The 21,008-nt window shown below is 34.9% G+C and overlaps 1 protein-coding gene across 2 annotated transcripts; it reads right to left on the bottom strand.

Moving 5' to 3' along the window:
* LOC18601275 lies at positions 11,433 to 19,125 on the bottom strand. Of its 2 annotated transcripts, none has more exons than XM_018120419.1 (9): positions 18,869 to 19,125; positions 18,664 to 18,750; positions 17,323 to 17,412; positions 17,149 to 17,235; positions 16,833 to 17,027; positions 14,608 to 16,725; positions 13,652 to 13,798; positions 12,481 to 12,896; positions 11,433 to 11,796 (listed from the first exon to the last, which is right to left on the bottom strand). In XM_018120419.1, the coding sequence occupies exons 1-9, from the start codon at positions 18,923 to 18,925 to the stop codon at positions 11,676 to 11,678; spliced, it is 3,318 nt and encodes a 1,105-aa protein (XP_017975908.1). In that variant the 5' UTR covers positions 18,926 to 19,125; the 3' UTR covers positions 11,433 to 11,675. The 2 variants fall into 2 exon arrangements, with proteins under 2 accessions (XP_017975908.1, XP_017975909.1); XM_018120420.1 differs by having other exon boundaries at positions 14,608 to 16,467.

Below are 21,008 nucleotides of genomic sequence, written 5' to 3'. Positions count from 1 at the left end.
GATAATGCCATTGTGTTTTGGCTATGTTCACACCCGGGAAAAGGTGTGTGTGTATGCATGATATGATAAATTTATTAAGCAAAGGTAAATGGATAGGCTTGCTTGGGCTTAGTGAGCTATGCTCATTGAGCTCATGCGCCGGTCATGGCCCGGGAAATTAGGTCATGACACGGCATCACCCCAACTCTCCCTTAGCTCATGTGCACTCCCACACCGTACATAGCTAGGTCATCTGTGCACTCCCACACTGTACATTACTATATCATCATCATCATCATGTGCTCTCTCACACGGCACATGGCATATATCATTGACGTGTGCACTCTCACACCACACACTACTGGCACCGTCATGTGCACTCCCACACCGCACACGCACAATTATAATTATCACACAATAGTACCATTCAATGCATAACATACACGTCAACATAATGTAGGAACACATGAACTAATCACATTGCACATTTCACAATATAAGAATATTTCATCAAGGGCTTGTTCCCCAAGTACATTTTAAAGCAAAAACAAATAAAATTTTCAAATGATCCATTCAAACACATATGCATTTCCCAAAACAATTTAGATGCAAGTTCACTCACTTGTCTTTGTTGATTCTTTAATTGACTCCAACTTTCACTAATGCTCCAAGTGGAGATGTGGGGTCTCGTTGGAACCTATCACACACAATAGCATCACACCAACTCAATTTACATGAATACTATTTCAAAAGTTGTTTCCTAAATCAAGTTTTACTAGTTATTCCTAACTAGCTTCAAATTACCATTTGACTAGTCATTACTTTGCACTACTTTAGCCTCACTAGAAATAAATAAATAACTTTCAACAATAAGACAATCCACAATTCTAACCATTGGCCATTCATCAACAACTTGAAAATCCACCCTAACTCACTACTCACCTTGGTAATTTTGTAGTTGAATTCCTTTTAAGAGTTTGTCAAGCTACTATGGAAAGCCTCTCTCTCTAAAACGTCCAACTAGTGAGAGAAAGTATTGAGGAAAGACTTTTGAGGGTTCTTGAGATGTAAAAGTGAAAGAGCACAAAGAATCCTATGAAAAAGTGTTCAAAAGCATGATAATTGAAGTTACTTTGAGAAAGTTATGGAGGTTTCAAGGGATGGCTTCCATAAAAGATGGAAAATGCTTAGTGAGGAAAAAGGATGGGAATAAGAAGAAGAAGCTGCTGGAAGTGAGGAGAAAGTGCTGAAAAAATTTAATATTTATCCTATAGTTGACAAAGTTCCACTTATTTACAAAAAACTTTTGGCTCAAAATTTTTACTCTTTTGACACTGAAAAAAGGTCCACAATAGATTAAAGGTACTTGAGTTCATGAAAACTTGAAAATTTAGACCTGAGACCCAAAATGACCATTTTACCCTTACTGTGGAAATTATCATTATTTCTATTTTCTTCGTTTATTTCATTATTATATACCTCATTCATTTATTCCTTAGGCTTACTTAGACCTTAATAACATTAGAAAACCCACTTCTAGGAGCTCACCCAAGAAAATGACGAAATTAACCCTAATCTGCGTCATCGTGTCTACCTCCGTTACATGTCTATGAAGGTAAAAGTTTCACAGTTGCACAATAAATGCTTTGTGTTTGAATTTTTATGGATTATTGACTTAAAATAAAGAATATGGGCTTAGTCAACTAGTCTTAAATAAGTGGGTTTGTTGGAAAATTTGGAAACTTATGTTAGAATTTATTATGTTAGGATTTGCTAAGGTTGAGGATTATAGTACAAGCAAAGTTTAATGAAGCAAGGTTTGGAAACATGCTTTTGTCAAGGTGTGTGGATACACCTTTTTAAAGTATTTTATATAGTAAAGCAAAGCATGGTTTATAGACTTGGTTGACTTGCATGATTTGAATGCTATAGATAGTTGAACAAAGTGACTATAAAGAACAAGTATCCTTTCCCATATATAGATGATTTGTTTGATCAATTTGCAAGGGGCAAAGTGTTTCTCTAAGATTGACTTCGATCAGGTTACTACCAATTAAGGATTAGAGGTGGGGACATACTTAAGATTACTTTTTACACAAGGTATGGTCATTATGAGTTTTCGATTATATCATTTGGATTGATTAATGCCCTTGTACCTTTTTATGGATATGATGATTAGAGTGCTCAGACCATACTTGGACAAGTTTGTAGTAATGTTCATCAATGATAGACTGTTATATCAAAGAGTCGAGAAGAGCATGAACAACACTTGAGGATCGTGTTATAGACCTTGAGGAAACATGAGTTGTATGCCAAGTTCTCTAAGTTTGAGTTTTGGCTTGATAGTTTAAGCTTCTTGGGTCACATAGTGTCTAAGTATGGAGTAAAAGTGGACCCAAGGAAGATAAAGGTGGTGGAGAAGTGATTGAGGTTGACATCTATGATGAAAATTTATAGTTTCTTGAGATTAGCCAATTGCTACTACAAGTTTGTTAAGGATTTTTCTAGGATAGTTGCTCCTATGACCAAGTTGACATAAAAGGGTGTTAAATTCATTTGGTTAGATGCATGTGAGGAAAGCTTTGAGAAGCTCAAGACTTATCTAACTACAGCTCCAGTATTAAGTTTGCCATGTGGCACAAAGGGTTATATATTTGAGCAAAAATAGCTTAACCTTAGGCAGCATAAATGGATAGAGTTGCTTGAGGACTACAATAGCACTATATTGAATCATCCTAGCAAGGCCAATGTAGTGGCATATACATTGAGCTAGAAGTTTATGGGGAGGTTAGCCTATATCTCAATCGATAGGAGATCCTTAGTGCAAGGCATGCATAACTTGGGTGATATGGGAATCCGATTTAAAATCAATGATACTAAGGCATTGTTAGCCCATTTTAGAGTGAAGATAATCTTGATAGACCGTATTAAGGAAGCTTAAGACAATGATTTTGTGATTTGAGCCCTAGAGGATCCTCAAGGGAGAAAAGGCAGATATTCACTATAGACATGGATGGGTTGTTACTTTATGGATCTATAGTTTATGTGCCAAACATTGATGATATGAGGAGAAATATCTTAAAAAAGGTTCACCTGGCAACCTATGTAGTACATCTAGGTACCACCAAGATGTACCATAATTTGAGAGAGGTATATTGGTGGAAGGTTTGAAAAAAAGATGTGGCAGGATTTGTGACCAAATGCCTAGTGTCCCAATAGGTTAAGGCAAAGCATCAAAGACCTACCATTCTATTATACTCCTTGCCTGTTCCCAAGTGGAAATGGGAACATATCTTTATGGATTTTGTGACAAGACTACCCAAACGAGTAATGGGTGCAACTAAATTCGGGTGATAGTTGATAAATTGACTAAATCCGCTCATATTCGACCAGTGAAAACCACTTATGGAATGGCACAATATGCTAGATTATATGTGGATGAGATAATGTGTTAGCAAGGAGTCCATGTCACCATAGTGTCAGATAAAGGCACGTAATTTACCAACTGATTTTAAGGGAAAATTCAAGAAGCTTTAGAGACTAGTTAAATTTTAGTACTGCTTTTCACCCATAGATGGATAGGTAATCTAAGAAGGATATTCAAACTTTAAAGGACATGTTGTGAGCTTGTGTCATAGAATTTGGAGTCACTTGGGATCGACACTTGCCATTGGTAGAGTTTGCCTGCAACAACAACTTTTAGTCTAGTGTTCAAATGGTGCCTTATGAAGGCTTATACAAGCGAAAGTGTAAGTTGCCTATTTGTTGGTTTGAGGTTGGAGAATGAAAACTCCTTGGACTATAGATGGTTCAAGATATTTTGACAAGATCCAAATGATTAGACAAAGGATTTGGCGATAATGAGTCATCAAAATTCATATGCCAATCATAGATGTAGAGACTTGGAGTTTGAGGTAAGCGACCATGTCTTTTTGAAAGTTTTGTTAACCAAGGGAGTCATAAAATTCAACAAGAAGGGCAAGTTGAGCCCAAGAGACATTGGACCATTTGAGATCCTAGAGAGGATTGTTGTAGTAACGTATCAGTTAGCATTACCCCAAGACCTTGCTAGTGTGCACCTAGTATTCCATGTTTCTGTGCTTAGGAAGTACCATATAGATTCGTTCATGTGAGTCAACATGAGACCATTCTATTGGAAGAAAACTTGAGTTATGTGGAGTAGCTTATAGCCATATTAGATAGGCAAGTGAAGAAACTTCGCTCCAAGGAAGTAACCTTGGTTAAGGTGCAATGGCATAATCACTTTTGCAAGGAGGTGACATGGGAATCCAAGGATGAGATGAAAGTGAAGAACCCATACCTTTTCCATTAATATGTTAGATACTTTTACGTAAATTTGAGGATAAATTGTTTTAGGGGGGAAAGAATGTGAAACCCTAACTTTACATTTAATAGAAACGTTATAATTTTTAAAGGAATGGATTATGCTTAATATACTTGTGTTATTGGATGAGTTTTCCTAACTATGTTATGTTAAATTTCTCCCTAGTATTGTGTTGAATAGATAAGAGCTTGATGGATGAAAGAATAATAGAAAAGAAAACCAAAAGAATGTATTTTTACAAGATAAGGCACGAAGGGTTGATCCCCATGAAGGGAAGGTCGATCCTTGGAAGTAATTTGGCTCGAATTGGCCACTGGAAGTGTCAAGGGTTGACCCTTGATGGAGGAAAGGTCGATCCCCACCAAAAAATGATTAAGAGAGTTTTAAGAACTAAAAGGATTGACCTCAAGGGTTAAAGGGTTGATCCTTGCAAGACGGAACACTTAAAAAATTTTCTAGAAACACTAAGATCAACCCTCAAGCTTTAAAAAGTCTATTCCTACGAAACAAAACCTAAAATAGCTATTGAAAACCAAAAGGATCAACCATTGAAGGTCAATGATTGATCCCTGTAGTTTTGGGAAGAAAACAATATAACCTAGGGATTGACCCTAGACTTTAAAAGGTCGATCGTTAGGCTCCAACACAAAAAATTAAAAGCCCTAACTCAAGATTTTTTTCTCATTTCTCACTTCTCTTAGCCTCTAAACACTCTCTCTCACTCTCTAAACCCGCCTACAGCCACCAAGTCCATATCTAGTAATGATTAAGCCCTCGATATCGATTTTTTTAGCAAGATCTAACCATTTTGAGCTTAAAACCCATGGGTATAACTTATCTTTCACTTTTATACGAATTTTAGCTTTTAAACCTCCATTAAGCTGAAGATTTTTAGGGGTTTTGCTTTCCAAAGAAGTTATTGAGGTAAGGAGTTTAAGGTTGTACAATAAATGCTTTGTGTTTGAAGTTTTATGGATTATTGGCTTAAAACGAAGAATATAGGCTTGCTCAGCTAGTTTCGAATAAGTGGGTTTGTTAAAAAATTTTCAAACTTATGTTAGAATTTATCATGTTAGGATTTGTTGAGCTTGAGGATCGTAATACAAGCAAAGTTTGATAAAGTGAGGTTTATAAAAGTTCTTTTGTCAAGGTAAGTGGATACATCTCTTTAAAGTATTTTATGCAGTAAAGCAAAACATGATTTATCGACTTGGTTGACTTGCATGATTTGAATGTTATATTGACATCGATAAATCTAAATGTTTAAGCACATGCTTTTTTAGTGAAGTTTTCAAACCAATTATATTAGTAAATATCTCTAGCATAATTCTCAAATAAGCCCCTAAAATGTTTAAGAAATTTAAATAAGCTCTTATTCTTTTATTACCTTCAATCAAGCCTTTACACTTTTATTTTGAGTCAAATAAGCTCTTATGACTAATGATTGATAAATTACCATTATTCAAAATGTCACTTGTCATTTTTTATCCATATGGCAATAACATGGTATTGATGTAGAGGTTGAAAAATGCCATATGGTCATGTTATCATACCAAATTAGTATACTATGTCATCATCAATTATGACATGTCAACATGCCACATCATCATCAATTATGATATGTTAGCATGTCATGTCAGTGTCATGTGACATAAAATGACAAATGGTATTTTAACTAAGTCAATCATTAGTTATAAAGACTTACTTGATTCAAAATAAAAGTATAAAGGTTTGATTGGATGCAATAAAAGTATAAGGGCTTATTTGAATTTTTTTAAATAATTTAAGGGCTTTTTTTTTGGATATTATGCCATATCTCTACTACATACTAGTTTTCAATAAGGGGGGACAAGCCATAACAAATGTTTTCAATCAAAAACTCATAAAATGGATGTATGAAGCATGATTGGTTCATGGCTAGATAGATGCCTAGGTGAATAAATAGACATCCACCCCAAATAAATTTTATTTTGAAATGTTAGAAGCCCAAAAAGATGTATGTGCTAGTGTGGATGATTAGAGTCACCTTTATGAAAAAGTGAAAGTGGATGTTAGAATGTCCACGAATATAGAACGTAAAAGTGGATGGTAAGTCTCCACCATTTAAGGATTTTATGTGTGGATGTATAGATGGCCACCACAAAATCTATGAAAGGAATGATATGATGTAACTTAAGGTACTCAATTTATTTTGAAATGATATGTGAACTACTATTGTGTTATAAAAGCATCAACTTTGTATAACCAAATGTGAGGGGTAAGCATACCACACATAAATGCAGCTAAGTGTGGGGGGTAAGAATACCACACAATAATATAGCCAGATGTGGGGAGTAAGAATACCACATGCTATTATAGCCAAATGTGGGGGCAAGGATACCATGCACCAATATAGTTGTGAGTTAGGGCAAACATAATAATTCTCCTAATATAGGCAATGATATGAGTTGATTCTTTATTTCGTAAAGAATATAATATTGTGATAAATATGTATAAATGACTTCGATGACATTGCACTTGGATGGAATGAGGATGTGATTAATTGATCAAATTATGTGTTCATGTTTAGAATGGATATTATAGAACTAATGTGTATGAAGACTAGAATAGTACTTCTAGATCTCAATGTGAAAGACAATGCCCGATAATTAGGTTGTGTACAAGAAGGATATCATTACCAAGGTGAAGGTGTCGGTATCCGTGATGTGAACTCTATTGTTTTCTCTTTGCAAATATTTTGTATTTGGAATTATAACTGTTTTATCAAATTGTTTATATATCATGGATTTTAATTGCATTCATGGGAAATGTTTTGAGCTGATGTTATTGAATATTTGAAAGGAACTATGATGATGTTTATGAAACTTATGTTGTTTTTGCAAAGCATGGATGATTTCAAAAACTCTTCCCTTTGGCTTGTCCCCTTCCCTTATTCACTCACAAAGTCTTTGTGACTCACATGTTAGTTTCCTATTTTTTTTTTTGGCAAATCAGTGAGTAGAGATATATAGCAGCTTGTGTCATGGAGACGTGATTCGTTCCTTCTTTGTAGGTGTTCTAGCATCCACTTGCAACCTAGAGGTCCGAGTCATGTTCCGTTATCGAGTTAGTCTTTACGTTTCTGGTTATATATACTTGGATATGTTTTGACTGTGAAGCCAACGGTTGGCACTATAGTTGTATGAATTTATACAAATATGAATGATGAAGGCTTGAGAGCCCATATGGGTGCAAATAAATGTTGATATGAAATATTAGATATACAAATGATGTTGATGAAAGAAAGCGTTTTCCACACTTTATGTTGAGAAGTTCCATAATTGTGTGATGGTGCCTATGCTTATATGAATTTATTTTCATTGAATGTTTATGTGATGAATGTTGTGGATGACTAGCCCACTAATATATTGATTGAAAGGCTTGCTTGGGCTTAGTAAGTCATATGCATATAAGTCCTTGCGTTGGTCCTAAGCCCCTAAAAATGGGTCATGACAAATATGGTGTAGTACAATGAGTAAGTAGGATATTATGATAAATGTGACTTGTATATGCTAGAAATTTTCCAAATTTTGGGTTTATTAAATGACGTATCGATACGTCATGAATGAAGTAGTGATACTTAGCAAACAGAATGTCCAAGAGGCATTTTGTAAAAGTTGTACTTCTCCAAGAAGTATCAATACTTGGTGTACAGAGAGCATACTAAATGAAAAGTATCGAGACCTCTTAAGGAAGTATCGATACCTATGCTATAGAATAGCCTGTATACACCTTTTTAGTGGCTTTTCACTTATTTTTTACTTCTCTTTTCAATTGAAAACTCATAAATGACTTTGATTTCAACTAGAGTTACTTGAATGAATTTGGAAACAACATTAGTTCAAAGATTGGGATGAAAATAAATGATTATTTATAAATTCATGTTTATATCAAGATTGCAGTTTATGTAAAAGCTCATCCCTTTGGCTTGTCCCATTTCTGTGTCTGCTCACTGAATTTTATAACTCACACACGAAAGATGTACTCGTTTTGTTTGAAATCAATAGCTTGCTTGGCTTACCACATCATGGAGGAATCTCATAGCTTATGCTTTGGTAGGTTTGATAGAACTTTCTTTCGAGCCTCTAGTGTTAGTTACACTTCGTTGTGGTGTCCGCTTGAGCCTTTATGCGTAATTCCTATATTATGTTAAGACATATGTTACGTAAATAAAATTAAGAATAAGTATGTTCATTTACGCATGTTATGTGATACCCATGTTGAGCACTAAAAGTGTGCAAATGATTATGATGTTATTGGTTATGAGACTATGATTGTTAATGATCACAAAAAGTGTGTCGAACTATGATAGTGTGGATATGTGAATAATGATAAATGAAAACATGTTTATATGTGTATTTCTTGTATTGTATTAAATGAGTGGAATGGTGTACATGAACACCCACTCATGTGACATATATGGCATACATATATGTCTAAGATGTGTAAGGCTTATTTGGGTCTAGTGGGCTATACCCATATAAGCCCTTGCGTCGATCATGGCCCTAGAAACGGGTCGTGACAATATTGAGCATGAGACAGTGCACTTGGATTCTAAAATTATATATATGCATACATGGAGATACGTCCCACGATTTTATAATCTATTATTTGATTTTGTCTATTATTTCCAAAGCTTGCTTGGATTGAATGGGTCTCGCCCATTAGACCCTTGCGTTGCTCATGTTCCAAAAATTAGGATGTGACAAACGACTTCCTCCTTATTTTTGGATATCAACAAACTCTATTCCTCTTCTTTTTCTTGAGCTATCAATGATCCATTGAGACGTGTGAAAACCAAGAGCCTCCCACCCTGGCTAAAGCTAGTTATTGTTGGCATAAGCAACCCCCTTTACCTTGCAGTTTTTTCACTTGGCATTTGTATGAATCACCATTAAAGACGGGGATAATTGAACAGTTTGAAGTTTGTGACAAGTTATGAAGATTTCGATACATAAGATTCATTTCCCTTGTGATATCGACATTCATGCTATTGAGGTATGACAATCTTCTTCCTCTTAGTTAGATCTTTTTATATTAAATAATTAAATATTGATCTTGCTAATAGGAAAAGTTTTAAATTTTCACTGCGATTGTAATCTTGATTGCATCTAGCTTTCCAATAAAAATTTTAATGCCTTTTGCATTACAAATATTTATCCTTGGACTTAATACAAATTATTTTCTTTATCTCCAAAAATCCCCTAACAATTGCCTCAATACCTTAGGCTAAAATTCTTATTTAAAATATACAAGTTTTCAAGCAGCAAATATTGGTCAAGCAGAAGTCAACTTAATTTTCTCCAGAGTAAATAGCAGGAGTTTCAAATATTGGTGACGGAAGCAATCCTCTCTTCAAACAAAACGGTCCCAGAGTGTTGGGAAGTATGAAGGCATCGATTCTTTTCATACGAATTCGATCCCCTCTTAAATAGGAGCAACTTTCTTTTCAGCCAAGCATGTAGGGATTGATCCCCTCCCTTACAAGATCGATTCCTTGGGTCCTTTTCAGCCTACAACAATCGGAGGTTTGAAGCACCCAGGAATCTCTCTCATTTAATGCACCCCAACAATCCCAATCTCTTTCTAAGTATAAAAGGACTTCCTCTAATATTACTGAAGATAAAAAGAAGTATTGTAACTGCATCAAATCAATTTGTTCATCTTTTTTTTGCATTTGATCTTATTTGTTTGTTTTTTTCTTTTTATTAAATTGGCAAACACCCATGAGGTATTTAGTCTGCAAAAACTCTTTTAGTCTACCATTGAAATAGTAAGATCGAGGGGAATGAAATCATTGAGAGAATTTGTAAGATTTGGGTAGAAATCAACTGGGTCTGAGTTAATGTTGTAAAAGTTACATCTAAACTGAGGGTCGGCTCTAGCATAAAGCCACCAAAGCCCTTGTAGAACAGATTATTTTATAACTTCCATAATTTTATATAATATAATTAATTATATTAAAAATATATAAAAATTAAAATAATTAATAAAATATATTTTAAATTAAATTCTATTAAATATTTATTTTCTCTCATTTCTTACCTCTTATCAATTCCCAATTATTTATCTCACTTCCTCACTTATGTAAAGATCAAAATAATTAATAAAATTATATATTCTCTCACTTTCTCTATTATGTGCTTAATAAATCTCTTTTTTTTTTTTATCACTTCTCATTCCTATAATGCTAATAATTTTTAATTATTTTTTCTATTTTCAATGAACGAAATATGTTTTTAATGATATCCAATTAAGGATAATTTTTTTTAATTTCAATAAAAATGATGTCATTTAAATATTTAAGTATTTTAGGCCATTAAAGATATTGAGCCGCCCTTGCTTAAACCTTGGGTTTAACTTTCTCTTCTCAACTCATTCAATTTATTACTTCTTTATTTTAAACTTTAAAAATCATCATATGTTGCTATCTTTATTCATTCTCATAAGAATACCAATTCACCATCTCTCATAAGTTATCTAATCACCTTAACTAAAACTTAGGAGCATGATTAGGGTTATTTGATAAGACAGACTATGGTTACATATTGAAACAATTTGATATAAATCGCTATATATTGTTATTGTGCAAGAGTTTTCCTGGTTACTCTACTTTAGTGTTGAATAGTACAATTAGATGATAGTAGCCAAGCTTTGTGCCTAACATCTTCCCATTTCATACCGTGCCTGCAAAGTAATCTCTATTATGGAAAGATGGAGAGCTAGGTCTCTTGCGAGGGATCTAATCATCTCTTTGAGTTCCTAGACTCCATTAATAAAACTGAGTGAAGAATCCTTAAAACTTTGCATCCTAGGATAAAACTTCCTTGTGGCTAAAAGGCTTTGTGTTGGGATTAGCTATGTAAACCAGTTTTAAAGAGTGGATCACTGGGAAGTGCTTGGTCAATACAATGAAGCAATACAATGTATCTTTTGTTTTTTGGGAGGTGCTTGGTGACCCCTTCAAGGAGTGATATTGTAAGAAAGGGATGATGGAGGTTCACGTCTAATCTTTTTACCAAAAAGGGGTGATCCTATCACTCGTCCATACCACCCATGCCAAACACCCTTAAAGGCAGTCAGAAGATGATAAATATGTTTCCCCACCGTCCATTGCCAATACAATAGAAATGCATGTAGCCACATGAAACTAATTTATCAAAAGAGAAAGAAACAAAATCATAATAGCTATACATGGTATAATATTGAACATGCGCTTCTAGCGCACGGAATGACCCAAGTTCAAGCAAAAGATCTTTAATGAAAACTCACAAGCAACCACTCTCTCATATCTGCACATGCTAGGTAGAAGTTAACTCTTTGACTGATTTTGGTTTGAGTTAAGGTATCCTTCGATTCCATATTTTCGATAAACTGTAAGCTGATTGTCCTCCCACCATTGCTCTGCTTTCTTCTCTGTGAATCGCTTCCGACTATGCAGCAGAACATACAAATGACCACTCATTTTAAGATAGTTTAGGCTAAAATCCATTATGATGCAACCAATTAAAAGTGCCATATGGAAATCCAAAGACAAAGGAAGATGATGGAATAAACAAGGAAATATACATACAAAGGCATGACAAATTATTTGGACCTTATATGCATTTTACCTATGCATGTATTTATATTTGTATGTATGCCTTTACATGCAGATACATAAGTGTGTACTTTCCAGTCTATGTATGAATGTGTTGGTGTCCATGTATATGCATAGTCGCATATAGATCAATCACCAATTAGATGATAATTAAAAAACAAGACCTAGATGGAGTTCCTTGGAGTAAGTTCATGAAAACAAAACTGATAGATGAATAAAAATTGTTCAATATATAGATCATGTATCCAAAAACTCAAAGAATTTTAGGCAGCTATTGTACTTTATTCAACTATGTACATTGAATAAAGATTCCAAGACAATTTTCAATATTCATGAACTACAATTAAATTGTTATAGGGACGATTTCTAGTTAGTTCTTTTATATATTATTGATCTACATAGTGAGTTATATGAATCTATCAGTTTTGATGAATAATTCTAATTTGATTTAATCTGTTTTAATTGAAAACTTCAAGAACTTCTCATAAGGAATATAAATACGATATTAGAAAATTACCTAAACCTTACACGCTTTAGCCCCTTCTGCCCGCTTGCCAAAATTGTAAAGGTAACATACACCCCAGGTTCATATTGTTCAACCCATTCAAGTTTGGAATCTTTAATTCCATTTTGCCCTGCTTCCATTTGTGTGACATGTGAATCCTGCAATGGTCTATCCTTTTCATGAACTCCATCTCTTGCTTGCATGGACTTCAATTTATTTGAGAACACAATAGGTGTTCCACAAAGACTGTCCACTTGTCTCTCTGTTGAAAATTTAACTTCAGGGGGTAAATTTGCTGCAATCGACAAAGGATGCACACCCTCAAGATTAGAGCTATCTGTGTTTAGAGGCATCATTCTAGACAAATGAACATCAGATTTAGTTTTTTGTTCTCTTCCAGCAGGAAATTTCTCTGACATTGAATGAAGCTGCAACAACAATATTAAAATCAAAGCCTGCTTACTGTAAAATTCACAGGGCAGAACACATAAACCATCAAACCTAAGACAATGAGCTTATCCCTTAGCACCTTTATGAAGCAATTTCAGAAATTCCCATTGAGCATTTAGATACCATACAGAAAAAAGTCCACACACACACATACTTTTTGATTATGGTCAAGAGAAAATAAAAACAATGCCATAGTTTTTGTTCATTTACCAAAGAGTAAAACACAAAATACTACTTTAACTCGCGATATGTCCTATGAAAATAAAACTTCAATGCCCAAACTAATTGATGCCAGATAGATGAAACTAATTCCCCCAATTGGCGTGGTCTAAATACATATCAAATGAAAACAGTTTTTTTAGAATCAATATCCCATTCTAATACTACAGTCACCGTGATTTTGGTTTATCATGACCTCTTTTGATATTTCTGCTACATCAGTTTCCTCTCTGTTTCGCAGAAATGCATCCATAACCCTACCTTCTGCATGGCCATACTATACAAAACCACTGTCCTTTATCCTCAAACTTGATAAAAATTTATTTTTCTTTTTCTTTAAACTGGATATCAGCTACCTAAATCTTGTTGGACCCTAATTCAAACGAAAGTTTTGTTAATTACCATTAATATGCATTTATAACAGAGTTTTGAACGACCTTTAGACCAACTTCAACATGACATTCAGTTCAACAACCTTTCATAACAACCTTAAAAGAAAAATTAGACAAGTTACCCTTAATGCCAAAGCTTTTATAAATTCCTTTGCTGCTTTACATTTTTCAGCTTCATCCTTTGCCAGAGACCAAGCATGCTCAATTTTTCGCTGACATTCTTGAATCTTTTGGCTTCCAATTTGGCATTGCATTTCAAGGCTTCTTGCCTTCGACATGAAAGAGAATTTATTAGATAAGAAGAAATCCAAGTGTGGTATACAGAAAGCATGCCTATCACATGATTGAACAACCATAGCATTTTACCTAAAACTGACTACATAAGAAAAAAGCTATACGCATTAAACAATAAACCATCCAATCAGTAGTCTTGAAGACAAAAGAACCACATGAAGTCAGATGCATATATATATATATATATATACACAGACACACATACATAAACCTTACATACTATTCTTCCTGCTGAAGAAAGCAGGCAAGAAGAGATAGCATAACACATATATAGTTTTAGTTGCACATACTGTTGGCCTCAAAGTGTGGCGAGCTATGTGTTTATAGAAAATAGAGCATGCAAACGGACTCATCAATTAAACCCTTAACGTATTCTCTAATCAGAACAGTGACAAAAAAGTGCATTAGTAATACTCTCTTGAGTTGGATTAAGTTACAGCTTATCAACAGTACACTACCTAATATGGAACAATAATGTACCAATAACAAAATTTCAATACATGAACTTTGAGGTATCAATACTGCAAAAGATATCAATCTACTCACTCACAACATATTAAAATGGTCCAGGAGTTATGTTTCAAAATAAAAAATGTTCAGAAATAAAGGATTATGATTTCATCTCAGGTGGATAAATTGGTCCTAACGTCCAGCAAAAAATAGACTCGGTAGAACAAAACCAGATGCAAAACAATATTAGCCACTTTGTGTTTTTGCCCCAAGAGAAGTACAACAATCAGTTTAAATAATTAATAGGCCAAAGATAAATAAACAGAATAACTACCTCAGCTTTCAGCCTTTGAACTTCTTCATTAAGCATCTTATTTGATTTGGCTAAATCTATCTCCCAAATTGTGGAATTGCATACAGTAGATTTTGATTGCAGAGATGCTCTCTGCAAGGAATCTGGATCAACTAAAGGTAACTTATTTCTGGAAAGTGGAGAACTTGCTGAAGAGTTTTTACTATGAGGTGCTTCAAATAGAACAGGGAAAGATACTTGCCCCCATCGTGGTGTTGCCACAGAAAAATAAGAGGCAGGTTCAAGATATTGTTGCTTTTCACTTTGGGTCTTTGATGTCTTCCTTTCAGTATCCTGATTTTCTTCATAAGTTGAATGTTTTACTGACAGTAATGGACTCTTTGTAGGGATCGCTTCCTTAGCATCTTTCTCATCAAGGAAAGTTCTTTGAGGAGTCAATGGTTGCCTTGTCGTTCGCTTTGCAAAATTTAAAAGCTTGCTTGAATTTGTGATCTTTTGTAGATGATTAAAGCATGGATTACAAACACGAGAAGGCTTGCTTTTATTAGGTGCTAATGATGCATTTGCAATCTTCTTGCTACTACATGCATGACAGAACAGAAGACCACAATTGTAACAATTATGCTTCTTCCTCGTAAACCCAAAAGTCATTTTGCATCCTGTACAAGCTGACTGATCGTTAATAGTGATAGATTTGTGTAAACAGATTGCTGCTGTTAAGCTTGACCCACAAGCTATGCTTTCAACCTGCTGGTCGCTCAACAACTCAACTAAAGTTGGCATGTTTCTATCTTCGATGTCACCTAAGCCTAACTGTCCCTTGGAACCACTCCCCCAAGTATAAACACTTCCCGCTGATGTCAAGACAGCAACATGATAGGAACCTGAAGAAATCTCCCTGACAAATTCTTGTTTAAGCTTCCCTTCTACAACAGTGATGGATTTATCCTTTGCTTGTGGGTTTCCTAGTTGTCCATGTATTGCACTTCCCATTGTATAAACCGTACCTAAACTAGTGAGTGCAGCCGTCAGCATTCTTCCACAAGAAACTTGCAGAAAATCAAAATCCACAAGCTGCACAACACATGTTGGTAAAAGCTTTCTCTCTCCATCCGCATGACCTAACCTGCCTTTATCACCATCTCCCCATGTGTATAATTTTCGACAAGTTGCATTGAGCTTGTTACGATCAGTCATGATTTCTGCAATAGCAGCCATGTGCCATGGTCCACACGAAACAGATTTTACCCACAAATCCTTAAAAAACTCAACTTCTTTTGGTTGTAACAAACTTAGTGTATTGCCATGGCCGAGAACCCCAAAAGTTCCATCACCATATGTAAATAATTTCCCAGCGCTAGAAACAATTGCTGTATGCCACTCACCACAAGAAACACTAAGCACATTTACACCATCCAATGGGCCAGATATCTTATGTGGCAACCACTGGCTTGTATTTCTCACCTCACCCACTAAATTAGTGCCATGAAAGTCACCACCCCAAGTATATACTTCACCAGATTGTGTCAACACACATGTTTGGTACTCACCACAAGCAACAGCTTTTACAGCAACACCAGAGAGGGATTCAACAAGCTTCGGATGGCTGATATCCATGTTAATCTTGTGCCCAAGCCTTCCACCATTTCCATCACCCCAGCAAAAGACCTCACCCTGTTTCGTAACTAAAGCAGCATGTCTTGCTCCTAGAGATATACGCTGCACATCCAACATTGTTGCAGACTCTAGCAATTTAGGCAACAAAGTGTCAGTTTTTAACCCATTCTGAATACCAGAGCTATCGCTGGCACCACAAATATTTCCTCCAACTACCCCTTCACCCCAGATCATGACATCCTTTAGAATTTCATTCTTCTTTATCTGCATAGAGCAATGAACAGGTGCATTAAACCTGTGAGATATATTCTTTTGAAACTCCACAGCAGCATAATGGGTTCCCCACTGCTTCAGATTATCTGGTTCAATATATGGAGAAGTTGGCATTAAGGTATCCATTACATTTTGCATCTGTGACAAATTTGATTCTGATGAATAAAAGCTATCAGAAGAATATGATAAGCCATCAGAAAAACATCTCTCAGAAAGTGACTGAGAAGGACTTCCGCATAAGCTTCGTACCTTCAAGATTTAATTAAACATAATAAATTATGTTGATGAGAGTTTTTGGCGGAAAAAAAAGAAAGCTATCTCTTGTGACAAAGTATAGAAGTTAAGGAATATGAAACCTGAGAAAACTGATTCGTATCCTCTGCAAGTCCTAGATTATGTTTTCTTCGAATAAAACCAGCTGGACTGCTGATACAACTTTGTGCCCCTCTACGGCTCCTCAAAGTGGTAGTTGATCTGCAATTGTGACATCTGGATATCACAGCTCTCAAGCCTACAAACCAGGAATCAGCCTGTGCTTTGTCCTTGCATATCTATGAAAGAGATAGATAAGGAAATTCAGCTGTAAAATAAAAATCCCAAGAAAGAGTATAGAGTTGAGGGAGTGGGTGAAGAAGAAAATATTAACGTATACGAGAGGAACACCAAGTTTACCAAATCAAGGGAGCGTTCACCGTTAGCATAAATAAGTGAAATTGACTGCTGCTCCCTGTCTGGTTGGAGTTGCCTTTGAAAATTTACCTGCATTAAGTCAAACCTCCAACATTTAAATAAAAGCATCATCCAGAAACACAGTTACATATTTAAATACAAGCAAGAATTACATACTGTCTTCTGTCCAGTGACAATCTTCATAACAGAGCTCAATCTCAATTTCCTTTCCTCTTGTCCTGAATACCATATGAGATATTTTTCATCCTGAAATTCAAATCAAATTTGGCTATTGATCAATGATCGTTCCGAGCTAGATTGTAGCTGTTGCAGAAAGTAGAAAGGATAATACAACCAAAACTGCATGCTATTATTAATTTTAAGAACCACAAGGAGAAACAGGAGATGCAGTCTAAATTACAGTTTAAATCTTAGATACAAGTGTCAGCAGCATGTGCATAGGCCAAGTTAAGCAATTTGAAAAGCACAATATGTAAATGGGATGTTCACCATATGATAGTTCAGAAGAGTTAAGTGTCCTACAAAGTCCAGAAACTTTTATCTGTCATGTCAGAAGTAAAAGATGGACATAAAGATAGAAACTTTGATAGCCAGTGGCATCCCGTTATGCCATCTCTAAAGTTCTCTTCCTTCATTCACAGTTTGAATTAAATATTCTTCTTTTGCCCGCTTTCCTTGGTCAAACAAGGCGAGTAAAGTTAAATCAGTGATAATTAATCTAGAGTAACAAGTATTCAGAGAATAAGTTATTATGGATAAAAAAAATTAAATTTTGTTGAACAAAAATAAGATAAATGCCATCATCATCCCTAGGTGATACCCACAGTGGTGATTCCATTGACCAGAGCAGTATCACCCTCACCACTCCACCAGCCCCTCCTATCTTCCGTAGCCAACACCAACCAAAACTACTTCTCTGCTAGTGTTACCAAATAGTCTCCCCTCATCCAAAAGATAAAAGAAAAAACTAGGGCCCGATCCAAAAAGCATTACCCATGTTCTCTCAGAAATACAATTTTCTTCCACTCTTCATAGTATTATTTCCAGGAACCTCCAAATGTTTTAGTTAAGAGTTTCATGGCAGCTGAGCAAATAAATGATTCTTCCATTTCATTTGGTATCTAGTGATGGAAGTCAACCAGTACAGCACCAAAGAATTAAGGCAAAACAGCCTTGCATCTGTGCAGCTGCACAACAATCAACTAAAAGGAAGAGGGCAACAAAATTGGTCTAAATGTTTAGATAGCAAACAAGAGAATTCAAGTATTTCAATAAATGTTTGTGCAGAGTCTGAGGGGAACTAAAAGGAAGAGGGCAATATCACTTTGCTAAGAGTTTCAGAATTTAAGCAGCACTTTGCCAAGGAGAGACAAATTTCTCATGGCAGACAGTCAAATTTTAGAAGTTTTTTTAGTTAGAGAAAAAGCAGCAGCCAAGCAGAGTTGAGAAGCAAACGATGACAACATAATTCAGAATTCAGACAGAAAATCTGCCCACCGTAGAAAGCCTGAAAGGACAGAATTTAGGCTTCCCTCTTCTTCCACACTTCAAAAGATGTGCGCCTTTCTTCATAGACAAAATTGCCTGAAACATGGACGAATGATGATCAAACACAAACACAATGCCGTGACATGTAAAGACTGAAGTAAAACGAAGAAGATATAGGCAGAGAAGGAGTCAAGGAGCGTGCAAATGAGGGGACCTGTTCAACGTGTCTGTCAAAAGGAAGTAGTGATGCTAAGGAATCTCCTTCACCCATTTCTTTTAATTTATTTTTTAAGGCAAGGCAAGGCAGAGCAGAGCAGAGCAGAGAATGAGAGAAGAAGTGATAAATAAATGGCAGTTGGTTTCCCACAAGGAAACCTTAACTAGCACCACTTTGCGTTTTGTAACGCACAGTCTATCAATTTCTGCAGAGAGACACAGACAGACATTTATGAAACGCTACTATAAATGCTTCTTCCTTTTCTTCTCTTCTCTTTCCTTTATTGCTGAGATACCATATATATAACGTTGTGGGTTGTCTGTCCCTGCCCAGACTCGAGACTCAAAGGCTCCACCTCCACTACCTTGTAAGTGAATCTGTGCTTACATTTTCTTACTTTGATATCCGTGTCGAGTAATGTAAATCGTAAATAGTAATCAGAGGGAGACAGCGAGAGACAGCGAACAAAACCCCACATCACCATATGCACACGTGTAAGCCAATACCACATGGCCTTCGGCTTTTCTTTTCTATTCCGCAAATTAAATTCTCCCTCCTCTTTTTACCACATGCTCTTTTGTCTTTTCTTCCCAACCATCTAATCTTTTTTATCATTTTGCTTTTTTACCTTTTTTTACCTTTTTTGACTTTTTGTTTTATTAAGACAACCAAAAAAGAAGCTTGGAGGTAAGTCATTCATTCTCAACTGCTGCCACTTTTTCCATGTACAAAAAATTTAGATCTTTGTTTCGCCTCACTAAATAGAATGATTTCAATGTGTGGTGAAGAGAAATTTAAATATTATTGAGCAATCTTAATGCAAAAGAAGTGTTGGATATACAATATATTGCTTATTTTTAATAAATAAACCAATTAAAAGACTCAACTTATCAAGCACAATAATAAGTTTTAAAGTGAAAGAAGGAAATAAATAAATCCTTTTGTTATTTAAAATAGAATAAAACTTACTCGGAATGAATTTCAAAAAAAAAAAAAACATGAATGTGAATTATGAATTTATCTTTATATTCACTCGGTCCACGGCCTGAATCCACATTAATCCTTAGAATTCCTCACATGTAAATAAATATATATTGAATTTGTATCTCTTAATTGAGTACAACAACTTGATTATTTTTAGTGTTCCACTGTTGGGTTAACATCCATGATAATCCATCTTATTTGATCAACTCTATTAAAATATAAGGATTTATCCCTAGTTTATCTTGATAAATTAAGTTAATAATATAAATATATGATAATTATATATCAAAATTATCTAATAATTTTGATATATAATTATCTGATAAAAGGGGTTCTATAAATAGGCTTGAAGGTTTTTTACTAAAATACAATCACAATTAACTAGAAAAAAATTAATGTGAAATTAGGAACTCTCCCATCCCTATATCCAGGCCATCTTCCCTCATTTGCCAAGCTTAGGTTTTTGCATTGTGAAAAGTGTGGTCATTGCTCCTTTTTGTAGTAGTTTACCACCTCGAGTTTTTTTTTTTTTTTGAAATCAATAGGCTGTAAAACATCCAAAATCAAGATCATGGACTCACTTTGCATTGTCTTGAAAAGATAAGAGTGGTACATGTATATGTATTTTATAAGAGTAAGATTATTTCGCAACCTTTTTAATCCGTATATTTCTTACGTTAGTATTGGAGTCCACTCAACCGCTTTCATGTTGTTTTTTATATGGAAACATGCCTAACATTCTCAACATCATTTTATGCCTTTATTTTATAATTATCTATTTTTAAAGATTTTTTTACATGATAATGGCATTTGTAAATAAGCATGTTTTTTGGGTCTGGTTTTTCATTATATGATGCTCTTATATGCCTAATTAAATCTATAAATTTTGTGTTCCATGTGATGAGTTTTCCATCGGTCATATATTTTCCATCAATTGGATTTATTTTTTTGAAAGAATTTAGAAAATGAACATGATTGAAAAAATAAAAACTAGAGGTCAAAGATGAATCGCAAGCATAATCTTGGCTCACTCTTGATGTAGTTGATGTGTGTCATGCAAGTCAATTGACAGGTTTTGTAAACAACTTAAATCCAAACCAACCAAATCCGATAGCTTAGGAAGCACAAAACTCACCTTGAATTCAAGTTTTTG

This window comes from Theobroma cacao, chromosome 4 (assembly GCF_000208745.1).
Source record: "Theobroma cacao cultivar B97-61/B2 chromosome 4, Criollo_cocoa_genome_V2, whole genome shotgun sequence".
In the NCBI taxonomy this organism is placed as follows: Eukaryota; Viridiplantae; Streptophyta; class Magnoliopsida; order Malvales; family Malvaceae; genus Theobroma; species Theobroma cacao.
The sequence above is the reverse complement of the archived record's forward strand: the minus strand, read 5'-3'. Positions and strand labels throughout refer to the sequence as shown.